This window comes from Lissotriton vulgaris, chromosome 9, assembly GCF_964263255.1.
Source record: "Lissotriton vulgaris chromosome 9, aLisVul1.2, whole genome shotgun sequence".
Taxonomy (NCBI): domain Eukaryota; kingdom Metazoa; phylum Chordata; class Amphibia; order Caudata; family Salamandridae; genus Lissotriton; species Lissotriton vulgaris.
The window spans coordinates 148197501-148219577 of record NC_141697.1 but is presented as its reverse complement, the minus strand read 5'-3'; the positions used below and the strand labels follow the sequence as shown (position 1 = coordinate 148219577).

The following is a 22077-nucleotide window of genomic DNA, read 5'->3' as shown; positions in this document are numbered from 1 at the left end:
AAACTCCCAAAATCGGATTTTGCTATTGGGAAAACAAAAAAACTCACGACCTCACACCCCAGATATTACCTCCGACAAAAAAAAAAACATCCGAATGTCTGCTTTAAATAAGATGGGCGGTCTCATGTCCCTACTCTAACATCCCTAACTCCTTCTGCCCTTCAAGTTAGCTGTCTGATGGCAAAGCCTGGCAGGGGCACCGCTCCTGGAAAGATGATTGTCCGCCCACTTCTAAACAGAACAGGCGGACTGAGGGTTTGAAGGGCAATGTACTCTGCTATGTTTGCGTATGAGTACTCTGTCCACGAAATTTTAAAACGGCCCCTTACACTTTACTTGGAATCACATAATTAAATACTTGTTTGCTGTTAGATTTGTGTAAATTGAATTTCCTCCTTTGTCCATACTGCCCCATTTCACTGTTAGTGGGCATTCAGTTAACAATAACATAATCATTATAATTGATATTAGTTACTAAGGACATAGTCATTCTGCTGTGCTTTAATTACTTTTTTGGTCACATTATATACAGACTGAAAAACTGTTTTAAAGTGGTCAGTTAATGTCTTGCATGGGCAAAAGAAAGAAACATTTTTAAATAAATAAAAAAACATTCAGGAGTGATGAATTAAAATTACTTATTTACAAATCAATTAATAACCTTATGAATGAGGCATCATGAAATTCATAACAAATCTTGCCCCCGGTGTTACATCTGTCATGTATGCAGGAGCACTTGTAGCATACCTTGTTTACCAGTCCTTTGTGTATGCTGATAAGACTATTGATGAGGAAAAGTAGAGATGTGAGAAAGGGGAAAGGCGACTTGGAGCCAGCCACATTCATTGGGGGTTTGCCACCAGTGCAGCCCAAGGACACAATGCTGGCCACGGATTCTGGGCCTGGAGTGCAGGAGAGCTTGTTACAGACAGCTGAGCAAGGCCTATGGAGGAGGCAAGAAGAAAAAGAATAAAAAGACAAAGTTGTACATTTTTCACAAACCAAAAAAGCGACACAATTAGTGCCAAAATGCACATATCAAGTAATGAAGAGCTACTTAAGGAATGAAGGAGTGCCACAGCATATGTATGGAGTTCTTGCTTATACCCAAGTGTTAAGCGTACCATCAGTGGGCCATCAGGTTTCTCAGAAGAGTTATGTGAAAGGAGCACAAGATTAGTCCACTATGATTACTAGAATCATATACAGAAGGAGTGAAGAAGAAAAGGCAAAGCAATGGACCAAGCAACCACAAGTCAAATGTAGACGGCATCAGCAGTTTACAATCTATAGAAGCTGCACTAATGCAGTGTCTTTTGGACTTAGTAAAGTAGTGTGTATTGGTAATGTCAGCATTCAACACATGTGCATATGTCACTGTCTGCTGCATATGCAGCACAGATCCATATACAAGCGTCAGGTCAGTGATTCATAGCCTCAGAGGGGCACCAGATCTTGTGTGACATCATCAACCCAGCCGTAACTTTCTGACCAGCATCATTTTCATTCTTGGGCAGGGCACAACACTACACAGCACTACAGATTCCAGAATCTAGAGTACTGCCGGCTGAAAAACCAGGACAGGCTGAAGGTGGCACGAGGACTTGCAGTCACTTGGCAGCAGTGCAGCCTTGTCTACTCATCCTATCATCTTTCTGAGGTCGATGGTATGCCTACAGTTTGGGTCTCAGCAACACCTACTTACTGCGCTACAGAAAGTCGAATGACCACGGCCAGTGCTTTCTAGAAAGCTTCTTGTTAGTGTCACTTGCAGTCTACGGTCCGAAGAAGTCAGAATCTTGGAAAAGGCTTGAGTTGTGATGCTGCTTGTAAATACACAGAAAGACAAGTCAACTGTTTGTAGCAAGGTTCGATTTTCATGATGTGAGGTCTGTGCTTGTGTGATTTCTTTGTTCTTCTTGCTTGTGAGTGTAAGCTCTGGATGAAACTTTGCAGACGGAGATGTGGAAAAGTGATAAGTAGAAGGAGGCGCTAACTTTATTGATGCTTGCGCATACTGTGCAATTGTGAACAAATTAGTAACTTATTTATTTATCTGCGCACTTTCGGGAAACTTTAAAATGAGCCAATCACCAGTTTGGAGTGCAGTAAAAACGCGGATATTTGCAGTTGTTAGTCAAACAGGTTTAACGCAGATACGACCGCTCCAGCCATTCCTTAAAGAAATAGAAACGGTCATAGGGCCAGGTTCATAATTTGTCTCCCACAAGCCCCCTGGCACCGCCCGTGAGGCACCAGGAACCTGCAATTATTCTGTGCCTGCGCTCCACCCATATCTCTCCTACCCACTGCCTCTGCACCTGTGCCAGTCGAGGGTGCCAGCTTACCACCCAACAGCCCTGCCTTTGCCCCTGCCAACATTGTGCCATCCGTATAGGAAACATCCCTCCCCCACACACTTCATAGAGCTGAAATGGTTTCCCAACCTATCTCCATCTATTTAACAACAAGCATTGTCAAAGCCAATACGCCTCGCCTTTTGAGGGCAAGTGACAGTGCTACTTTGTTTTGCCGCTCTCTCCAGACAGCTAAAGCTGACTGAAGGCCAGACCTAAAAATGAAACCACCTAAAATATTACTTTAAGCAACGAAAACGAGTCTAGGAGTCAGTTTCAAAGAGGGTGGTGAATGTGTCAAGCTGGGCTGTCTTCCCTTGTAACTAACGCTTCCTACCTTACACCCTCGCCCTCCCCGCTCATCTAGGTCTACGGTGTGCCCTCTTCATTCCCTTTTTAACCGGACTGTCTCTGCCATGAGCCTTTAATTCTCTTACACCCATGCAACTGGACACAGCATCCCAGATGGAGCATCTCTTACACCCATGCAACTGGACACAGCATCCCAGATGGAGCATCTCTTTCGCCCATGCAACTGGGCACAGCATCCCAGATAGAGCATCTCTTTCGCCCATGCAACTGGACACAGCATCCCAGATGGAGCATCTCCTACACCCATGCAACTGGACACAGTGCCCCAGAAGGAGCATCTCTTACGCCCATGCAACTGGACAAAGCATCCCAGATGGAGCATCTCTTACACCCATGCAACTGGACGCAGTGCCCCAGATGCAGCATCCCTTACACCCATGCAACCGGACACAGCGCCCCAGATGGAGTATCTCTTACACCTATGCAACTGGACACAGCAACCCAGATGGAGCATCTCTTACACCTATGCAACTGGACACAGTGCCCCAGATGCAGCATCCCTTACACCCATGCAACCGGACACAGCGCCCCAGGTGGAGAATTTCTTACACCCATGCAACTGGACACAGCAACCCAGATGGAGCATCTCTTACACCTATGCAACTGGACACAGCAACCCAGATGGAGCATCTCTTACACCTATGCAACTGGACACAGTGCCCCAGATGCAGCATCCCTTACACCCATGCAACCGGACACAGCGCCCCAGGTGGAGCATTTCTTACACCCATGCAACCGGACACAGCGCCCCAGATGGAGCATCTCTTACACCCATGTAACTGGACACAGCACCCCAGGTGGCGCATCTCTTACACCCATGTAACTGGACACAGCGCCCCAGATTAAGCCTCCCTTACACCCATGCAACCGGACACAGCGCCCCAGGTGGAGCATTTCTTACACCTATGCAACTATACACAGCGCCCCAGATGGAGCATCTGAACAGCGAAAAGCAAATAACGCGCTCATGGTTCTCTTCTGTTTTACTTCACTGCTAGGAGTGAGAAGTGTTGGGTGATGGACTGGGACTCAAATACTGCTGTACTGAGCGAGATTGGGGTTACCACCATCTGCTCATTTGGAGGCACAGAGGCATCAGTGGTAGAGAGTCAACAGTTGAAATTAAGCAGTGGATGGGTTTGAAAAGTGGCCTGGAGTTGTGCAAAAGCCCTGTCCCCAAAAATCGACAAGGCCCATATGAGCCATCTGTAACTCAATCTAGGCCTTCCAAAAAAAGGGACTGTTTATTTATGTAGTTCATTGTGTTTACTGGATACCTTGTGTCTTAGCGCTTTCGGCAGTTGTAAAATACAGCATAATAATCACATACACAAATATAAAACTGGGTCCGCTCATTAAGATTGTTTAAAATTCATTAACACACATTCAAACAAAACGTGCAATTGTTTATTGTGCAAAAAGAGGAAGAGCAACGAGTCTAAACTATTATCAGGTATCATAAAAAGAGCACACAACTGAACCGGTGGTAGAAGTGGGCGTGTTCGGAAGGGCACAGCGTGCCCCTACTTTTAAAATTTAACACAGTCCGTTCCCCTACTTCTATATTTTAAAAATGCGTACCAGGATGGCAGGAATGGTATGAATGTAACAAGCATTAGCAATGCAATAGGTCTCGCAGTTGCGAGAGTTTCAGCTATTGGTATTGTGAATAACAACGCCTTTTATTTATGTTTTTAAAAAAACAATGTCAATAGCTCAAACTTGTGTAAATGCGAGACCTATTGCATTGCAAATGCTTGTTTAATGAGGGACAATAATTGCACAGGACCAAGTCTGAATTTGATTTATATAGATATCCGGCATCTAATTTAGGATTTAGGTAAATATTGTAGAGATTTTATGCCAGCCACATCCTCTATCTTTGCATGGCCCCAAAACAGTTTTTTACCATTAGTAGGGCATCCTTTTTCATCTGCTCAGGTTTCAACCATAGTAGTTCACACCCAACTGCGGTGAGCGTGTTCTGCTTAAGCCATGCTAGGGAGGCAAACTTCCTGCTTCTTCATAAATTCTGGAAAGCTTTCCGAAACACTGTCAGGGTAGGGTTGCTCCACACACAAATACACTAATGACAGAGGCTTAGGGCTATGTGATCTACTAGTTTGGACAGGTCCAGTTCCTATATCAATGCAGTCAATGGTGTTCCTGGGCCTAAACGGAGCATTCATCTCAAAACTGAATTCTTTGTGGTTTGTAAGGCTGGTGTCTTCTTATAGCCCGATAATTCTGCACCATACATACTTGCTGACAAGCAGTTAGTGTCGGCTTGACTAAATGATTACCAGTTTTATTTAGAACTCTTAATACTGCACCTCCATGTTGGCTTAGGGTCACTTTGCTTTTTGCTAATCATTCCATCCAGTTAAGATGGCAATCAAGGGGGATACCCAAATAAGCATAGAAACGCGCTTATTCGAGTGGTTTCCTATATTTCTTTAAAAAGGAGGTGAGATTTACTCTGGGATCATCAAAAACTAGTTTATTGCTGTATAGGCTGTTAGTTTATTATTACGGCAGAAATGCTCAACTCCCAATATTAATCGATGCATTGACTTTTTTGTGCTTGCCAAGATTACCGTATTATTTGCAAAAAGTAGAAATGGTATACAATTATCCTATCTTTAGCACACTGAGGTTAAGATCGATGAGGGATTAGTATATCTCATTCATATAGATGTTGAATAATGCCGGAGCAAGAACACATCCTTGTCTTACTTCAGTATATATTTTGAATTCATCTCTACAGTCTCCCCGTGTTCCGTACTTTACTCTTGCTTTTTCACCATTGTGCAAATCCCTCAGTAATGTCAAGTATTTGGTTGGTCAACTTTGTTTTCTCAGGATATTCTACAGTGGGGGTCTGTCAACACCATCAAAAGCAGTCTTTAAATCAATGAAGACCATATAAAATATAGATCTTCACAGGACCACATACTTTAGGCATATCAAGTATAGCCTCATCACCTTTTTTATTGTATATTGCCCTTTGCGTAATCCTTCCTGTAGGTGGGATATATGTTTGTCGTCCATCCAGTCCACAAATAGGAGCACCAAGGGGTAAGTAGTCAGGTCTCCCCACACTCAACAATATATTTCAATAAGACCTGACCTACTCCGAACAGTATCTTATAATTCCAAGAACCCGGGGTATAAATTCCCCTCACACTGCAGTACTCGCGAAATGACCGATAGGAAGCCGCTCATAGCATTGGTGAGTTGACGGGACAAGTGAACGTCGAAGCTTAACTCGTCCCTGAGACCCCCTCGCCCGGACTCACGCCAGCTTATCTGACCCCCCGAGGAACGGACCAAATTTACGGTGCACCTTTATTCATTAATAAGAGCGCTGCCTGGCATTCCGCCACGCCACCCCCTGCGTGGACCCTGTACCAATCAGCGACCTCCAGTAGGCTGTTGACTGCCTGCCGCCCTCTGCAGTGGAAGCACGCCTGCAAGCCCTCCGCAAGAGGCATTTCTCCCTTGCTCACCACCCTCTTCATTCTCTAAAGTGCCTCCAGAGCACACTCCTATTTATGTAACCATCGTCCTGATGATGACCTCAAGTTAAAGAGGTCGAAACTCCGTTGACTCAACAACGCTATACGTGGCTTCCTATGGGTCATTTCTTCGCTAGTAATGAAATCATGTTTTAAGATTGTAAATATTTTAGTTTGATCCACCAATTTTCGTTACCGCCGCCTCACGTTGTTCCCTCATCACTTGTGTCACTGAGCCGTTTATTCAGTGTAAACACTTTCAGTGCACACACAGTGGTTATGGTTACTGCAATTTAGTTGTCTGTTGTGCTTCTATTTGCAAATAACAACCTTTCCACTGCTACTTGGTCTCCTGTGTACCCTTTGTTGCTTTGTGATTGATACACACTTTACTCTGTCCCCTTATATGACACATCGGTTGAGACATTGTTCTATTGTTACTATATACGTCCGGTCTCAACTGGGATAAACTGCCATGTCCGCTTTATTTGTGACCTTCAGCGCTGGGAGCGCTTTATTTTTGCCTTTTAGCGCTGTGAGCGCTTTTCCCTGCCTGTACAGCGCTGAGCGCGCTTCTCTTTGTCCTCTAGCGCTTGGGAGCGCTTTGCCCGGCCGAGCGAGTGCCCACCTCGCTTTATGTTTTAATTGGAAGCCGGTGCCCACCCGGCATTGCCCCGTTATATTTAATTATTCAAAAACCGGTGCCCACCCGGCATTGCCCCGTGATCACCGCCGCAGCACCGGGCCGAGAGGAAGCAGCCGCCGACGTCACCGCCAGGCCGCGCTGGGATTGGCCCAGCCGGCCGAGCCTCCTGCCGTATCATCCGGGGGAGGAGCCGAGAAGCAGGAAGCAGCCATATTTGTTGGCGGGCCTGCGAGACTCGAGGGGACATTTTTTGTGAAGAGCCCAGAGACGCTCAAGGGCCCTGCAGTTGTCCTTCGAGCCCAGAGAGGCTCACAGCCCGCATTTATTTGATTTACGAGCCCAGAGAGTCTCGAAGTGCCTGCCTATTTGTTTTGCGAGCCCTGAGAGGCTCTTAGGGGACACGAGTGTGGTCAGAGCCCCGAGGCTCCCACACAGTACTTGCCCTCACCTGTGTTCTTGAGCCCACGTGGCTCCAACGTTGGCATCATCTGTATTTACAACTGTCCAGCACTTAGTGGACAGTTGCTACGTTTAGGCTTGTGTTCTGTGCTGCCTGCGCAGCCTTCCCTGACAATTTGGATTCAGGGCATTTCAGCCCTTGCGAGGCCAGTTGGCCTGGGGGACAGTTCTAGTGTTGTGCTACATGCACCCTGCGCATTGTGATTTACTTGCTTATGTGATTCCTGCGCAAATGTTCTATCTGCACCTCTGAATGTGTTTTAATGCCTCATGTGCAATTGTTTATGTTTTATCCCCTTTGCTAAAATTGACCTGCTTAGAGGATTGTTGATGTCCCATTACCTTTGCTAAAAGTGACCTGCTTAGGTATTTTATGTTTTATCCCCTTTGCTAAAAGTGACCTGCTTAGAGGATTGTTGATGTCCCATTACCTTTGCTAAAAGTGACCTGCTTAGGTATCTTATGTTTTATCCCCTTTGCTAAAAGTGACCTGCTTAGAGGATTGTTTATATATTACCTTTGCTAAATGTGACCTGCTTAGGTGAAGGTTTTCCTTCCATAGGTCCTGATATTAAGGTCCTAGTTCCCTGCGTGATTTTCCTACAGTGTTTAGGGTTGCGTAGGAGGTATTTACCCTTACCAGTGATTACTGGTTGTGTGCTACATTTACTATTTTAGTGCTACAGTCATTATATGTTTATGTGCTAAGTGTTATACCTACAAGTATTATTTCCAACAAGTGCCTACCCCTGACAGTGGTCCATGTGGCCCTGTCCTGTACATAATCCCTTGTAAATTCTGCCCGTGCCTGTTGGCACATTGTAAAGTGTGTGTGTTATCTAATGTGTTTTTGCTACAATGCAAAGGCTATTTTTAAATATAACCTTGTGTGGAGTTTCCTTTGTGGTGGGCCTTGGGTGTTGTTGCTGGGTGCGCGCGCAAACGCTTTACACATCGCCTCTGAGATTAGCCTTGCTGCTCGCGCCACGTTACCTAGAGGGTGAGCAGGGGTTATCTTGGTGTGCAACTCCCTTGCCCTGACTTAGACATAGGGATCTCTGACTGACTTTGGCGTGAGCCTTGGCCAGCCCGGGGTCCTGGGTCTAACACACTGCTAATTTTGTTTTTTACTTTTGAAAGTCTATCTGTCCCGTAGGATAGAATGGGAAATACTTTATAACATCTTACAAGTATAACTTCCCATTGGGACAAGATAGAGAAATAAAGCTTAGACTCTCTGAACTCACCTTTTAGTAAAGATGGTTTTTAAATTATGCGTTTTTAAATGCCACTTTTAGAAAGTAGGCATTTTGTTTAACCATTCTGTGTGCCTCTGCCTGTTTGTGGATGGACTGTCTTGTTTTGGAGTGACGGGGGCTGGAGTTGTACATTCACTGTAGACAGCCACTTGGGAGTTGAGTTGTGCTTGGCCCTTCCTGGATGACTCCGAGCTGAGATGAATGGGACTGGGCTGCACTTATAGTGAGATGAGTATTCCTTGCACCTGAATAGGGCTGGTCTCTCTTGCACAATGCTGTCTCCACCCCCCCTGTGCTCATATTGCAACAGTGAGGACAGAACCGAATTGGACTGGGCGCCGAGACCCTTGCACAAAAAGAACAAAGACAAAATGGGGTATATGTAGTAGACCTTAAAACCCAGAACTTTAGATCACTTCTGGACTCAAGAGGAACCTTTGCCAAGGTGGAGAGCTGAAAAGCTGCGAGGAGGAGTACTTCCCTTTTGCTGTGTGGGGTTGTCCTACAGTTGCTGTTTCTGCCAAGGAAAGGACAAAGACTGAAACTTTGCTGTGAATCTGCTTGAAGAAGAATCTCCAAGTGCTGTGTGTGCTGGCCTCCTGTTCGGAAGTCTCAGGGATACAAGACTTCACCTCCAGCTCCCCTGAACTCTACTGCTGAGAGTTCTGACCTGCCAGGGGCTGCCTATTCCAGTTTGGGGCTCTGGAGATTGTTCGTGGTGTTAGGAGCTAGAAGAAACCCTTTGTGCAGCTGTTTTTCCAGACGCAGCATTGCTGTGCGAGAAGAATCTCCACGCACTGCCGTGCCGCTGCAGAGACGGCGCACCGCCTGTCACGGCTGCAAGAACCAAAGCATTGTGTGATCGTGGCTGAAGAAACCGAGGCAGTGCCGCTTGCCGCTGCTGTGATTGCCATGCGCATTCAGTATTTCCACGCATCGCACCTGTGCAGCAAGTTTTCCCGGTGCATCACCCCCAGAACAGAACTGTCTTGGAGTCCACGCGTCACTTCCCCCCCCACAGTCGGATTTTAACTCATCACTTCTCATCTCAGCAGAACTGTTGCATCACCGCCCCAAAGATTCAGGAACTGAGGCATCTCTTTGTTTCTCGATGCTTCCCTTCTCTGAGACTATTTGGCCTTGTGTCTTTTTACACGCATCTACAGATACTTTGTGTAGAATCACGCATCCATAGTTTTCTATGGACCAAGTTGCTTGAAACCTTGGTAAAGTCATATTCTTATTACATGTATGTTGGATTTTTTGTCATTTTGGTCTTGTTGAGTTTAGATAAAGGTACATTATTTTTCTAAACTGCTGTGGTGTTCATTTGTGGTGTTCTCACTGTATTACTGTGTGTTTTGAGTACAGATATTTTACACATTGCCTTTGGGATAAGCCCGTCTGCTTGTACCAAGCTACCCAGGGGGTGAGCAGGGTATCTAAAGTGTGTATCCCCTTACCCGGACTAGAAGCAAGGGTCCCCATTTGGACAAAAGTACCTACCTCTGCCAACTAGAGACCCCCATTTCTAACACCAATCTATGTATGAAAGAGGATCTTTATTGCTTGCCCTCCCCTTCTGTTTTCTTGAGATAGGGCTAGTAACTGCAAGAACATTTAAAAAAGGTTAATTATGTTGCAGGTTGTCAATTTATTGGGGATAGTCGCATCAATTGGAGAGTTTTACATTTTGTGTTCAATGGAATTCCAGTGTTTCTTTATTATATTGATGTTTTTCCTATTTATATCCAAATATATCTTACACACTGTTACGGCTACAATTGGCTAAATAAAGAGTTTGGGATTCCGTTGCTAGTTCAAACTGAAGTTCTTTTGGGTCATGGCCACTTTCCAATCTTTCCACCACTTCAATATTGATTATTCGATCCCAGGCTTCCACGTTCAATATCACAGTCAATAATGCTTTTCTAGTTCCTCACTCTAAATGTAAGTATTGGAGGAATGTCTGATTTTATGCTACCATTCACAACTTTAAGCAATGTGTCAACTAACATGTTACATGGGTACTTCCCCTTTGTCGTGGGCTTATAAGCTAACTGCGCCGGTGGCTGTAGACCCCATCTGTTATCTTCAGCTAACACTGACTGTTCTAGCAAGAGTGGGTGCAGGCTGGTATTGAAGTCTCCGCAAATCATGATGGCTCTGTTGGGAGATGCCCTTTGTTTTAAAGGTTTCCTTTGGTTTGGAATATTGTCTATTTCTACGTAGATGTTCTTCAATGCTGATTCAACAGTTTTAAGAGCCAGGAAATTCTTTTTGGCCTCTCAGGGGTAAATAAATGTTGAAGAGATCCAAGTCCCCGTTTTGTTTTCTCAACTTTACGTGCTGGATATTGTTGTTTAGGTTTTTATAGGTAGATTCTGCTTGATGTAAAAATTTAGTTCACACGCAAATTAATAGCCCACCCTTGGACCTACCTTTGGGCTTTCTCTCAACAGGTAGTGCAAATGCAGTTTAACTCTGCAGATCAATATTGTCCAAGGCTCATGTCTCCTGAAAACAGATGTCATATTTATTTGTATATGCTATCCAGTCTTTGCCTTCCAACTTTTCCCCCAGACTTGCTATGTTCCAACTTACTAGCCTGAGCTGTTCCCGGGGATAGCAACAGGTGAGGATTCTGTCCTATGAATGGTTTATGCAGGTTTCACTGCAGTTTTCCCTCCAGGTCTGATTTTCAGTTTTAGATCCATTTTCAACCACATTTAGCAGCCACTGTTTCTTCATATGTCGGGTTGTGGAGGCATTATAAAAACCCTGGTGCTCGGAGATGAAATTCAAACAGCATCCTTTTTAAAAAAAGAGGACATCATCTTTTTAGGCCATTGTTTGGAATTAGCAGAAATGCTCCTCGTTGATTTCTCAAGGAAACTCACAGTGTATGGCTTTGGCCCGAGTGCCTCAACTACTATTGCCCAGGATGCTAAAATCTTCAAATAATTAAGTATTTAACGTGGCAGACTGCTGTTGTGCCAGGAAGTGATGGTGTCCTGGGAGTCCGTTCTTGATGCATGTAAACTATTGAGACGCCGATGTCATTATATGTCTTCATGTCTTTAACATCTTTGACCACCAGCAAAAGGGAATCCACAAACAATCTAAATCTAGAGCTGCTATTTTTAAGCATTCAATGCTGCTCCCTACTGATTAGGAATTGGTGATGAATCACGCTCCAACTTTGTTAGTTTCTCTAGGCCAAGGATCTCCAACCAGTAACTTGTGAACTAATGTAGCTCTCCAGCTACCTCTGAATAGCTCACCTGTGTGCAGCTGAGCTCATTAAATTAGAAAGCTTTTACTGGTTGAATATACATATAAAAAAAATTGAGATTATACTGCACTAATAATATTAGTAGCTCTCAATGCATTTCATTGAACATAAGCAGCTCTCAGTACAGAAAAGGTTGGAGACCTTTGCCCTAGGCTGCTTGTACGAATGTGACTACCAGTACCCAGTAAATCCAAAAGGTTTGCTGGTTTGGGAGGAACTTTGGCAGAATGTGTAATTTTGGCTGTATTCATTACATGTGTCTTGCACATATAGAACGTTTTGCAGTGTTTCAGGCTTCCTGTCTGTGGCCATGATTTCTCAGCGAGCTGGGGCGCAAGCTTAGGCATTGAGAATTTCCCTTCTGTTATCGTCTCAGGGTTTGTAGCACATGGAGAATCCTGTGACCTTAGCCTGTAGGAGGACTCCTGTTCCTTTGTCTTATTAATGCCAAAGTGGTTTGTTATTGTATTAATCTGCGCTTGATTTATTGTATTTAGAGATGGCAAAAGTGGTTGTACAGTTTGATTTGCCTGTTTCCTTCCTCCAAAATGCAACTGGTCCTTTATATTACTGTTAGCCGCGCATTTTTTCCCTGTGGTGCCAGTCTCGGCATCAGTCTTGGCAGCAGCTAGCACGGGTTTAGCTGTGTGTTGATGCGAAGACTCGACTCCAGGGTTTGCATGATTTGTTTAAACTATCTACCAGGTTTTCAAGCTTGTTGGCAAATACACCATCCATTAATATTATACCAGCATCCTTCTCCATTAGCAGTGGTACATTAGTAATTCTAATTATAGGAGTTATTTTATCCTCAGATCCAGTTTTTGTGGCTCTTGTGAGTTCGAGGGGAGATTTACCTCTTTATGAGAGCCCTTGTACAACAGTCCCTCTTACCCCCTGTCAATGGGTAGTATCTCAATAATCTCCTTCTCCGCTGTTGACAGTTGATAGTGAGACCAGTAATAAGTGCAGTACTGAGGAAATCTATGCCTGAATCCAGATCCCACACCTGTTGCTTGCCAGGCATGTCAAATTGTTCCCAGTACAGTGTAACAACAACAAAAACTGTGGGGTCGTACTTTGCGCACTGGTCCTCGTGTTTCGCCTTGATTACTCTTTCCCTGGGTTCCTGATTTTCCTGGACTCCCCCCTCTGGATTCCTTGATGTGCTGCTTGAGGCCAAGGCGAAGGGCTAAAACATTTGCAGGAACTGTTGCAGCGGGTGGGGGCGAAATCGAGTATGCTCCTATAGGTTTCTTGGCAGGAGAGTGGTAGGGGAGCATAAATGGTAAGCAAGCCGCACCGGCATCCAGGCCGCACTCGCACAATGCGGCTCAACCCGGCATCAAAGCACATTGCATGTTAAGGCTCCTCCGACTCTTCTCCTTCCCACTGCACTCCCCTACCTCCTGCACCACACCACTCACATCCAGGCGGATTCTAGCTTTTCCTCCCTACAGCCACACCAGGGGACAAGGTGGCAATTAAGGCAAAAACAGAGCAGCAAGGGCTTGAATTAGGTTAAGGGCACCAGGCCCCCAGCATCGGGGTTGAGTGCCACAAGTCTGAGGGCTAATCAGGGGATGGGCGTGGGTGAACCAGAGACCAGGACGCCGGCAGGAGCGGGAGCAATGAGGGAAAGAAGCAATGAGGGCAGAAACAACAGGAGAAGCGCAGTGGGCCTCGAAGCCTACTGTTGACGCCCCTCTCTATGGGCGTACATTGGCAGCCCACTCCGGCACTCTGAGTACCAGATACACCAGATGCGTGGGCTCATAGCTGTCGCTCACCCCACTCGCTGAGCTTCTCTTCGCCCTTCCCGAGTAGCGTTTGCTCGGCCACCAACGGTCTCTCCTTCCTTCTTGGTATTGCGTTGAAGCGAATGTCACCAATTAAAGAGTGAGTCATTTGTTGCGGAAAAAGATACAAAAATACAAATACACCAGTGTATCAACAATGTTTCCTCTTGGACGGAGTGTCGCTTGGTGCTCCAATGCATTAACTCACAATTTCTCGCTTTGGTTTTGCCACCAATAGAAATTTCTCTGTGATGCTTCCTGCTTCTATCAACTTCAGAAAGATCTGCCCATCATGCATAAAATGACCATATGTTCATGGATGTCAAGCATAAACTTACAATATGTGCATTGATGTTTTCACATGGAACATGCTCTGCGAGCGTCGGTGTTAGACCTGACATCATTGGCTTGAGTCTCTCCTCCATTTTTTTCTGTTTGCCTCTACTGTTTTACGATGTTTTGCTGGTATATGCTTTGGGCGCCGTGTCACTGCCGATCAGTGCCATAGCGCAAGTGCTCCCTCTGTTAAAATGATGTAACTATTGTATCCCTGTTTGGCTTATTTGGTTTACTGTCAGTCCCTAGTCTAGTGCACCAGGAGTGCCGGGGCTTGTAAATACAAATGCCGCTCGTGGGCCTGCAGCACGTGTTGTGCCACCCACAGGAGCGGCCTTGTAAACGAATGTCTACGGGTCGGTCATTGCGAGACCCGCGTGCAGTCTTGCACTGTCACGTCGGCTGCGCAGGTATACCTACCTGCCAGCCCCTCCAACCTTCCCTTAACTTCATGTTAGCCACCCCTATGGTAGGCCCGTGGGCAGGGTGCATTGTAAGTGTAGGGTAGGACAAGCCTGACCAAGTTGGCATGTCCTGATAGTGAAGTGCCGCCATCTTAGGGCTTCACTATTGCGAGGTAGCCTGCTCTCCGTTGGATAGAATGGGCCGCCGGGATTATTAACGCTATAATCCTAGCTGGCTCGGGGAGCATGGTGCAATGTCGAGTTTGGTATCCCTGAACTCGGGGTTTAATTACGCATCCATTGGTGTGGATGGTTTTTGGACTCTGGGTTCGAAAATAGCACTTTTAGAAAGTGTCTATTTTCTTGTCTAACCATATTTGGTCTCTGCTAGTCTGCGTGTATGTGACAGGAGCTGGGTGGCTCCAAGAGGTCTGGATGAGTCAGTGCGGGATGAGTGGGACGTTACGTCGAGAGTAGGGGGAGAGTAGTTGTTGATAGCCTGCCTTGCCTGATACAATGCTGGCTCCACCTCCTGCCGAGCGACGGATGGCTCTGTACCTGCCATGGACGATCCTGGCCCCACCTCCTGCCAGGAGGGCGATAGCTCTGCTCCTACCAGTGTCAATGCTGGCTCCACCTCCTGCGGGGCGTCTGAGGACCCGGCCCGGCTCAATGAATAGGCCAGGTGCTACTGCCTAGCTCCACCCACCACAGACCCAGGGTGTTGGGAAACCCCCGGCATAGACAAAGGGATCAAAGACGAAAAGGGGTATAAGAGAAGGACCCCTGAACTAGGAAATCAGATCACTTCTGACAAGGAACCCTGTAACCAAGGACAAGAAGCCTACTGATCTAAAGGACTGCCTACCCCTTCTGCCGGTGTGCTGTTGTTTGGGGAATCCTGCGGTGCTTCTTTATTTTTGCCAAGGAACCAGGAGAGAGGAACTGTGTGTGTACTCTCACGCTTGCTAAGAAAATCTCCAAGGGCTGGAAGAGTGCCAGTCTCCTGCCGAAGTCTCAGGGCCAAAAGACTTCACCTGCTGAAAAGTGCTATCCGCTGGAAGCTTGAATCCAGCACCTCTGAAAGGAACAGCAATCACGACGACCGGACGCTGGGCCCAACCGACGCCAGCAGCAACGCCAGTGAGTAGGAGTACGGCTCTAACTCCAGAGGACCTCGTGTCTGCCCCGCTGCTGATCGCATCAACCGTGTGCCCTTCGACGCCGTGAGCGCTGCTCACTCTGTGCAACTGCATCATCGACAACGCCTGCTGAGGCCTGATCGACACCGAAGGCGCGACGCCGGATTGCTCGACGCCGCTGATCATCGTGTGCTTCATTTTCCTAAGGTACTGTGTTGTTGGGGGTCCGTGTGGCTCCAGGCCCGAGGCAGCGCTGCTCGCGGTCGACGCCGAACCCGCGGATTATCTTTGCCCCAGCGTTGTGTAGCTCCCGTGTGAGTTACCCTGTTGCTAAGAACTTTGTTTCCAAGAAGAAGATTTGCTTGATACTAAAAGACTTTTGTGCTAAAGAGAAACTACCTGTGAACTATCCTTTTTCCTTCCCGAACGTATTTATTCCGATTGTGTACAGTTTTGCCGTTATTTTGGTCTTGTGCTAAGCCTTATATAAAAATACTTATTTTTATAATACTACGGTGTCGTGTCCATTTGTAGTGTATTCACTGTATTACTGTATGTGGTCATAATTGCTTAACCCACAGCCTCTGAGATAAGCCTGTACTGCTCTGCCAAGCTAACAAGGGGGTGAGCAGGGGTTATCGAAGGGTGTGATCCCCTTACCCTGACTAGAAAAGGAGTGTCCCTATTTGTCAGAAGTATATACCTCTGCCAACTAGAGACAGCCGGTTCTAACAGTCGGGTTACCAATTGCCCGCCTATTTAATCAAGTACAATGCAGTAGTGTGGCCCATCTAAATTAACACTACGTGAAAAGGCACAAGATGCTCTATTGTCTTCAACAGCAGTGCTCTGCCTCATTGCCTGAACAGTTTTGCATGCTGCTTACATTGTATGACAAGTGATATTTTTAATGCCTATCATCTCAAATGTTTGCTCCCCATCCTATTAAGCATGTGTTTTCCACTCCATTTACCTCTCGGACGTTTTTCATTTCTACTTAATTTTTGTGTATCCATCACTTTAGACTTCTCTGAAGTGTTGCAGTAACAAAACACTAGATCAGCCCACCCTCTCAGATTTTGTTAATATTGATTGTTTAACCACTTATGAAGTTGCCTCTGATCCAGGCTGAAAACCTTTTTCACCAAGCTTACTTGAATAATAGACTGTGTTTTCCCTCCATACCGAGGGCTTCAAAGTTGAACATTCATTGTTCAATGTCCCTTTTCAGGATCAACTATGGTTCATGGGCAATGTAGAATGTCAGGGCTGCTACAAACTGTTTCCTATGCCCAAATGCCCAACTGTATGCTGTATTCTATTGTACAATGACAAGTCTTCTTATTTTTTAATCAACTTAAGCCTAAGAAAAAGTGACACCGCCAAGGAACATGGATCTTGATCAACTTTGTTTGACTTTATGGTCTTCTTGTTAGAACTTTCCATGGAAAATCTTAGAACTCCTCTGCATCTTCGTTCTTTACATCCATGTTTTTAAGTGTCAAAGGAACTCGGCCTTCAAAGAACCCAGGGGCTCCCCTTCTGAGTTGTAATAAAGTTCACAGTGGCAGCTTCGCAAAAAAATATATATATTTGGGCACTGCTCTGCTGGTCAACTAATGCTTCTCTTTTTTTGTTTTTCACCTGCATTGCAGAAAATGATGCACAGAATAGTTCTGAAAGAAGTACAGAATACACATTTTGGGTGAATCAATCCACATAAAACCTGACATCTACAGTAAAACAAAGTGTTTTCTGAATGGTGGAACTTAAAAAATTGCAAAAAACACAGTTGATGGGCAGAATGCAGAACAATGTCTTACATTCACCCCAGTACAAAGATCGGGTCCTAAATCCATCGTTTTTTGCACTCCACACCACCCTAGGTCAGACACTGGCTATATGCAAATCAGCCTTGACCCTGTGCCTCATGGGAACAGTCCAGCCCGAACTACCAAGCCATGTCTTTCCTAGACCGAAATCAAGCATCCAAGGACCGGTTTCTGGTTATCAGCCTTCTTCAGCCTGGATAGCTTGACTCCAGTGATGTGGAGAGCCTGGGACTCACGTCTGAGCATACCCAGCCCACTCGGGGTGAAAATTGCAAAAAACACAGTTGATGGACAGAATGCAGAACAAAGTCTTACATTCACCCCAGTACAAAGATCGGGGCCTAAATCCATCGTTTTTTGCACTCCACACCACCCTAGGTCAGACACTGGCTATATGCAAATCAGCCTTGACCCTGTGCCTCATGGGAACAGTCCAGCCCGAACTACCAAGCCATGTCCTTCCTAGACCGAAATCAAGCATCCAAGGACTGGTTTCTGGTTATCAGCCTTCTTCAGCCTGGATAGTTGACTCCAGTGATGTGGAGAGCCTGGGGCTCACGTCTGAGCATACCCAGCCCACTCGGGGTGAAAATTGCAAAAAACACAGTTGATGGACAGAATGCAGAACAATGTCTTACATTCACCCCAGTACAAAGATCTGGGCCTAAATCCATCGTTGTTTTGCACAGCTTAAAAAATGCAACAGTTCTCAAACAGTTTTTTTTCTCCAAATAACTTGTCACACTGCCTCATAAAAATTATTGTCAACCAAGGGTTTCTGGTCCTGAGAGACAACAACCATTCCCTTTCATTTTCATGTCTCTAGTACAAGCACCTTTCTTTATTATAGGCAGCCCGATTGTTTCTAATACATAACACTAAATCAGGGGGGGCACTTGATCATCCCCATGATTGGATGACTTTGCCGTTATCTCGCATCTCTACTTGTTTTAATAGTTTTCCTCTCTATGCTTGTGTGCGTACCAGGACCATTTTAGGCTCATAGTCTAACCGAAGACGTATCTTTGTATGGCATACTTGAAAGTTCCATTTTATTTTATGTATTTAGCACTCCATGGAAGTGCATGTGTTTCCTTGTTCTATATCACACTTTAGCTCATCCACCAACTTACGTGCATGCTCTTTTTTGCTTACCCAGTGCTCCAACACCCCTGCTCTCAGTCCCACTCACCACCATCCTGCTAGCTGTGCGATTTAATTCTTTTTTGTTGTTGTTGTAGATACTGCCCCCTTTTATTGCTTGCGCTTCTCGCACACTGTTTTTCACATTCAAATTAACTGCATCAAAATTGCCATCCATCTTTTTCTAATGGTAAATTAGAAATAGTTACCATGCACACACACATCAGAAAGCATGGATCATGATGAATGTGTCACAGTGCATAAAGGCGTGTTCCCTGCACCATAAGTATTTGCATGCATCACAAAGCATTCATAGACATGCTAATCCCCATTTGTGACAAAAATCTTCACACATGTTTTCGTGATTGATTTACCTCAAAGATTACATAAACATGTGACGTGGTAAGAAATGGAAAGTGAAAGCCATTAGTGTCTATTACAGAATGGAAATTAGACATACACCCGAAACACTAGTTTAGATTACCCCTCCGATTAATAAATAATCCCTATTAATAAGGAACTGGCAACACTTTACAGAACGTGCTACTACAAGAGACCGGTACCTTTAACTTTTAATATTATTCATTCGGTGAAGTAATTCAAGAGTTCTAATTGACACTTTTTTATATTAATCTAGAAATTAGGAATCTGATAGAAACAACATAGAAAAAGAAAAGAAAAAATATAAACACCCCCCAAGGACATAGTTGGATGCTTAGGGTTGTGTACAGGTGCAGATTGAATGACTATTAAACTAACCTACTTCAAAAAATATGACACTAATATATTCCAGCATTCCAAATGGAAAAGGCAAGTTCCAAATACCGCTCGAAAAGGATTAAATAGGCATGGAGGGTTGCATGCTTCGTGAAAGCAGATTGCCGGTAGTACAGTAAACCATATTAGTGATTATCGCCCGGACTTAAGACTGGGACTCTTAAAAAAATTAATGTATCCAAGACAACTGTCAAAGAGAAACAATATAATAACACCATAAATAAAATTACTGAGTTCTAGTTAAGGAGCCCTTTTGGGATTATATATCTGCCGTCCACAACATAAAACCGATGAGCACCATATTAAGGTCATTCTAAGTGGATAGTTCTATGTCAGCCTCCAGCACAAACAAAGCAATAACTCCTACCTAGAAGTTTATGCGCCATCTTGAACATTGAAAATTATTACATACTTGAAAGGAAGCATCCCTGACAAATAGTCTTATGAGAGGAAATTATTATAAAAGCAACTGCTCCTATTATATATTTATCAATCTAATTAATGGAAAGGTGTATTCCTAATGAACAACCCAATTTCTTAAATCGTATGCGGCCGGGTAAAAAACAAACAGCGTTTAGAATCAGCACCATTTTAAAGTAATTCTAAATAGATAACTCTACGCTAGTCTTGTGAACAAACAGAGCAATTACTCCTACCTAAAAGTATACGTGCCATCTTGACCATTTCAAATTATTATGTCCTCGAATGGGAAGCATAAATGAAAAATCCATCTTATGTGGAGAGGGATTAAAATAGTTACTTCTTTCATTATATATTTATTAATCGAGCTGAAAGAAAAGTATATTCATCATGAAAAACCCTATTTCTTAAGTAAAAAGATGCCATGTTGGAACCTTTATGCATACACGAGAAATGGATTCTCGTCCGTGTGAAAGTAAGAAGGAATTCGAAAGAATTTCTATATTCTAAATACAGGAATTAATTAGAACAGTGTGTTGAACACAGATCACGCTAAAGCATCATAACATCAAGAGGAATACCCCATATGTATAAATAATGAAAGGAAGAAGAGAGTACCGTGCATCACACAAAAGAATATCATTAAAAAAAATTGGTAAACATATATCTATCTATTATCGTCAAAGTTCTCTAATACATGCATTCCACTAGAATATGTCAGGAAGATTCCCATAAATCATATCCCCTGTACGTTATTCAATAAAAGTATATAGCATAATACATAGGAGCTAATAACATTACGTTATAATTTGGCAAACGTGAACCAAGATTTGCATTTAGATCTCAGTCAGCCATCTTCCCGTTTTTCAGAGTAGATGGTTATACATTCTGTGGCCTCAAAATATTTGTCAGCTTTTCCCAACATACATTGTATCCCCATTCAAAGTAACATTCAATCTAAGTCTGCTTGTTGAAGAAATAAATTAAAACATTTGAAAAGGTGCGTTGGTCAGAGTATGGAACATATATGCCAAAAAATTGCATGCCTGATCACAGTTTGCCAACTAAATTGTTTTCAAACTGGCTAAAAAAACCAAAAATAGCCAGGAGAGCATTTTATGTAGACTGATTGATCTAAATTGCTTCTAATAATCTGTGTCAACGTTATTTCTTCTATTGGTGTACCTGTTCCTAACATTTTAAAGATCTTCTAGATAGAACCATTGTTTGACTTGGCCCTTCTGGCAGGTTCACCCCTAAATTTTTTGCTTTTGATATGTGACGTGGTGCTAGTGATTTTTGGCTTCTGCGCACTTTACCACTGTGTCCCAGGATAAAGTGCGTGCGTGTAGTGAGGTTGGCCTGTCCTCCCATAGGAATGCATGGGGAATGTATGTGTCCCTGGTAGTTCCTGATGCGTGGGGTGTGCAGACTCGAGTTTGGTATGTGCGGACTCGTGTGATTAAATGCTGCGCGATGATGTCTTCGGCGTGAATGTGTCTAGTGTGGAAGTGCCACTTCTAGAAGTTGGCATGTCTGTATAATTTAGGTGAAATGACTGGCTGGCTTGTGATTGGTTGGAGCTGGCTGGTGTGCCAAGCTCCAGGAGTCAGGATGGGTCTGCCCCAGTGGTGAATGGGAGATATGCATGTTGATGGCCGGGAGGAAGTGCACCTGGGACCTGAATAGGGCTGACTTTCCCCACACAATGATGGCTCCGCCCCCTGTGGTGCGTCTAATGTCCCTAGCCCGGCCAGTGAATGGGAAGAGTGGTTGAGCACATCAAAGTGCTTCAGAACCAGCTGCGACTGGTTTTTCCCCCACATTGCACCTAAGGACAAAGGGATTTAGTTTATAAAAAGAGGCTGTGACCTCTTGAAAAATGCTCTCTTGCTTGATCCTATCTTGGAGGGGGCCTGCTGCTGCTTGGCGCCAGGAGGACCGCCACTGGGACTGCCTCCCTGCCTGGAAGGCCCTGAAGCTGGCCCCTAGGCCCAGCCTTTGCCCCCCCCCACATTGTTCCAAGACTTTCTTTAAACCTTGCGCTTCAGTGCCTGGGAGGCCCTGTAGCTGGATCGCCTTGGGGTCCTAGGGAGGAGCGCTTCCGCTTTCTTACTGCAGCCCGGAGCTGCGATCGTCCTTCCACAAGGGATTCCCCGGCGTGGGGATCCCCCGTTTTGCTGTATTTCCAAGTCGTGCCCACCCGGCATTTTGCCAAGATTGCGGATTCTAATGGGTGCCCACCCCGTATCTTGCCCTTTAGTTTGACTTGGTGCCTGTGTTTAGGTAAGGGCGAGGGAGCCTACCCCTCATTGCCG

The 22077-nt window shown here is 44.9% G+C and overlaps 1 protein-coding gene across 1 annotated transcript in view; it reads right to left on the bottom strand.

Moving 5' to 3' along the window:
• Window positions 1-22077, bottom strand: part of RPAP1 (RNA polymerase II associated protein 1) — a 296667-nt gene that overhangs the window by 59778 nt on the left and 214812 nt on the right. Inside the window, exon 19 of the mRNA XM_086937236.1 lies at window positions 748-943. Within this exon, the coding sequence (XP_086793362.1) occupies window positions 748-943 (196 nt within the window). The remainder of the gene's footprint in view (window positions 1-747; window positions 944-22077) is intronic.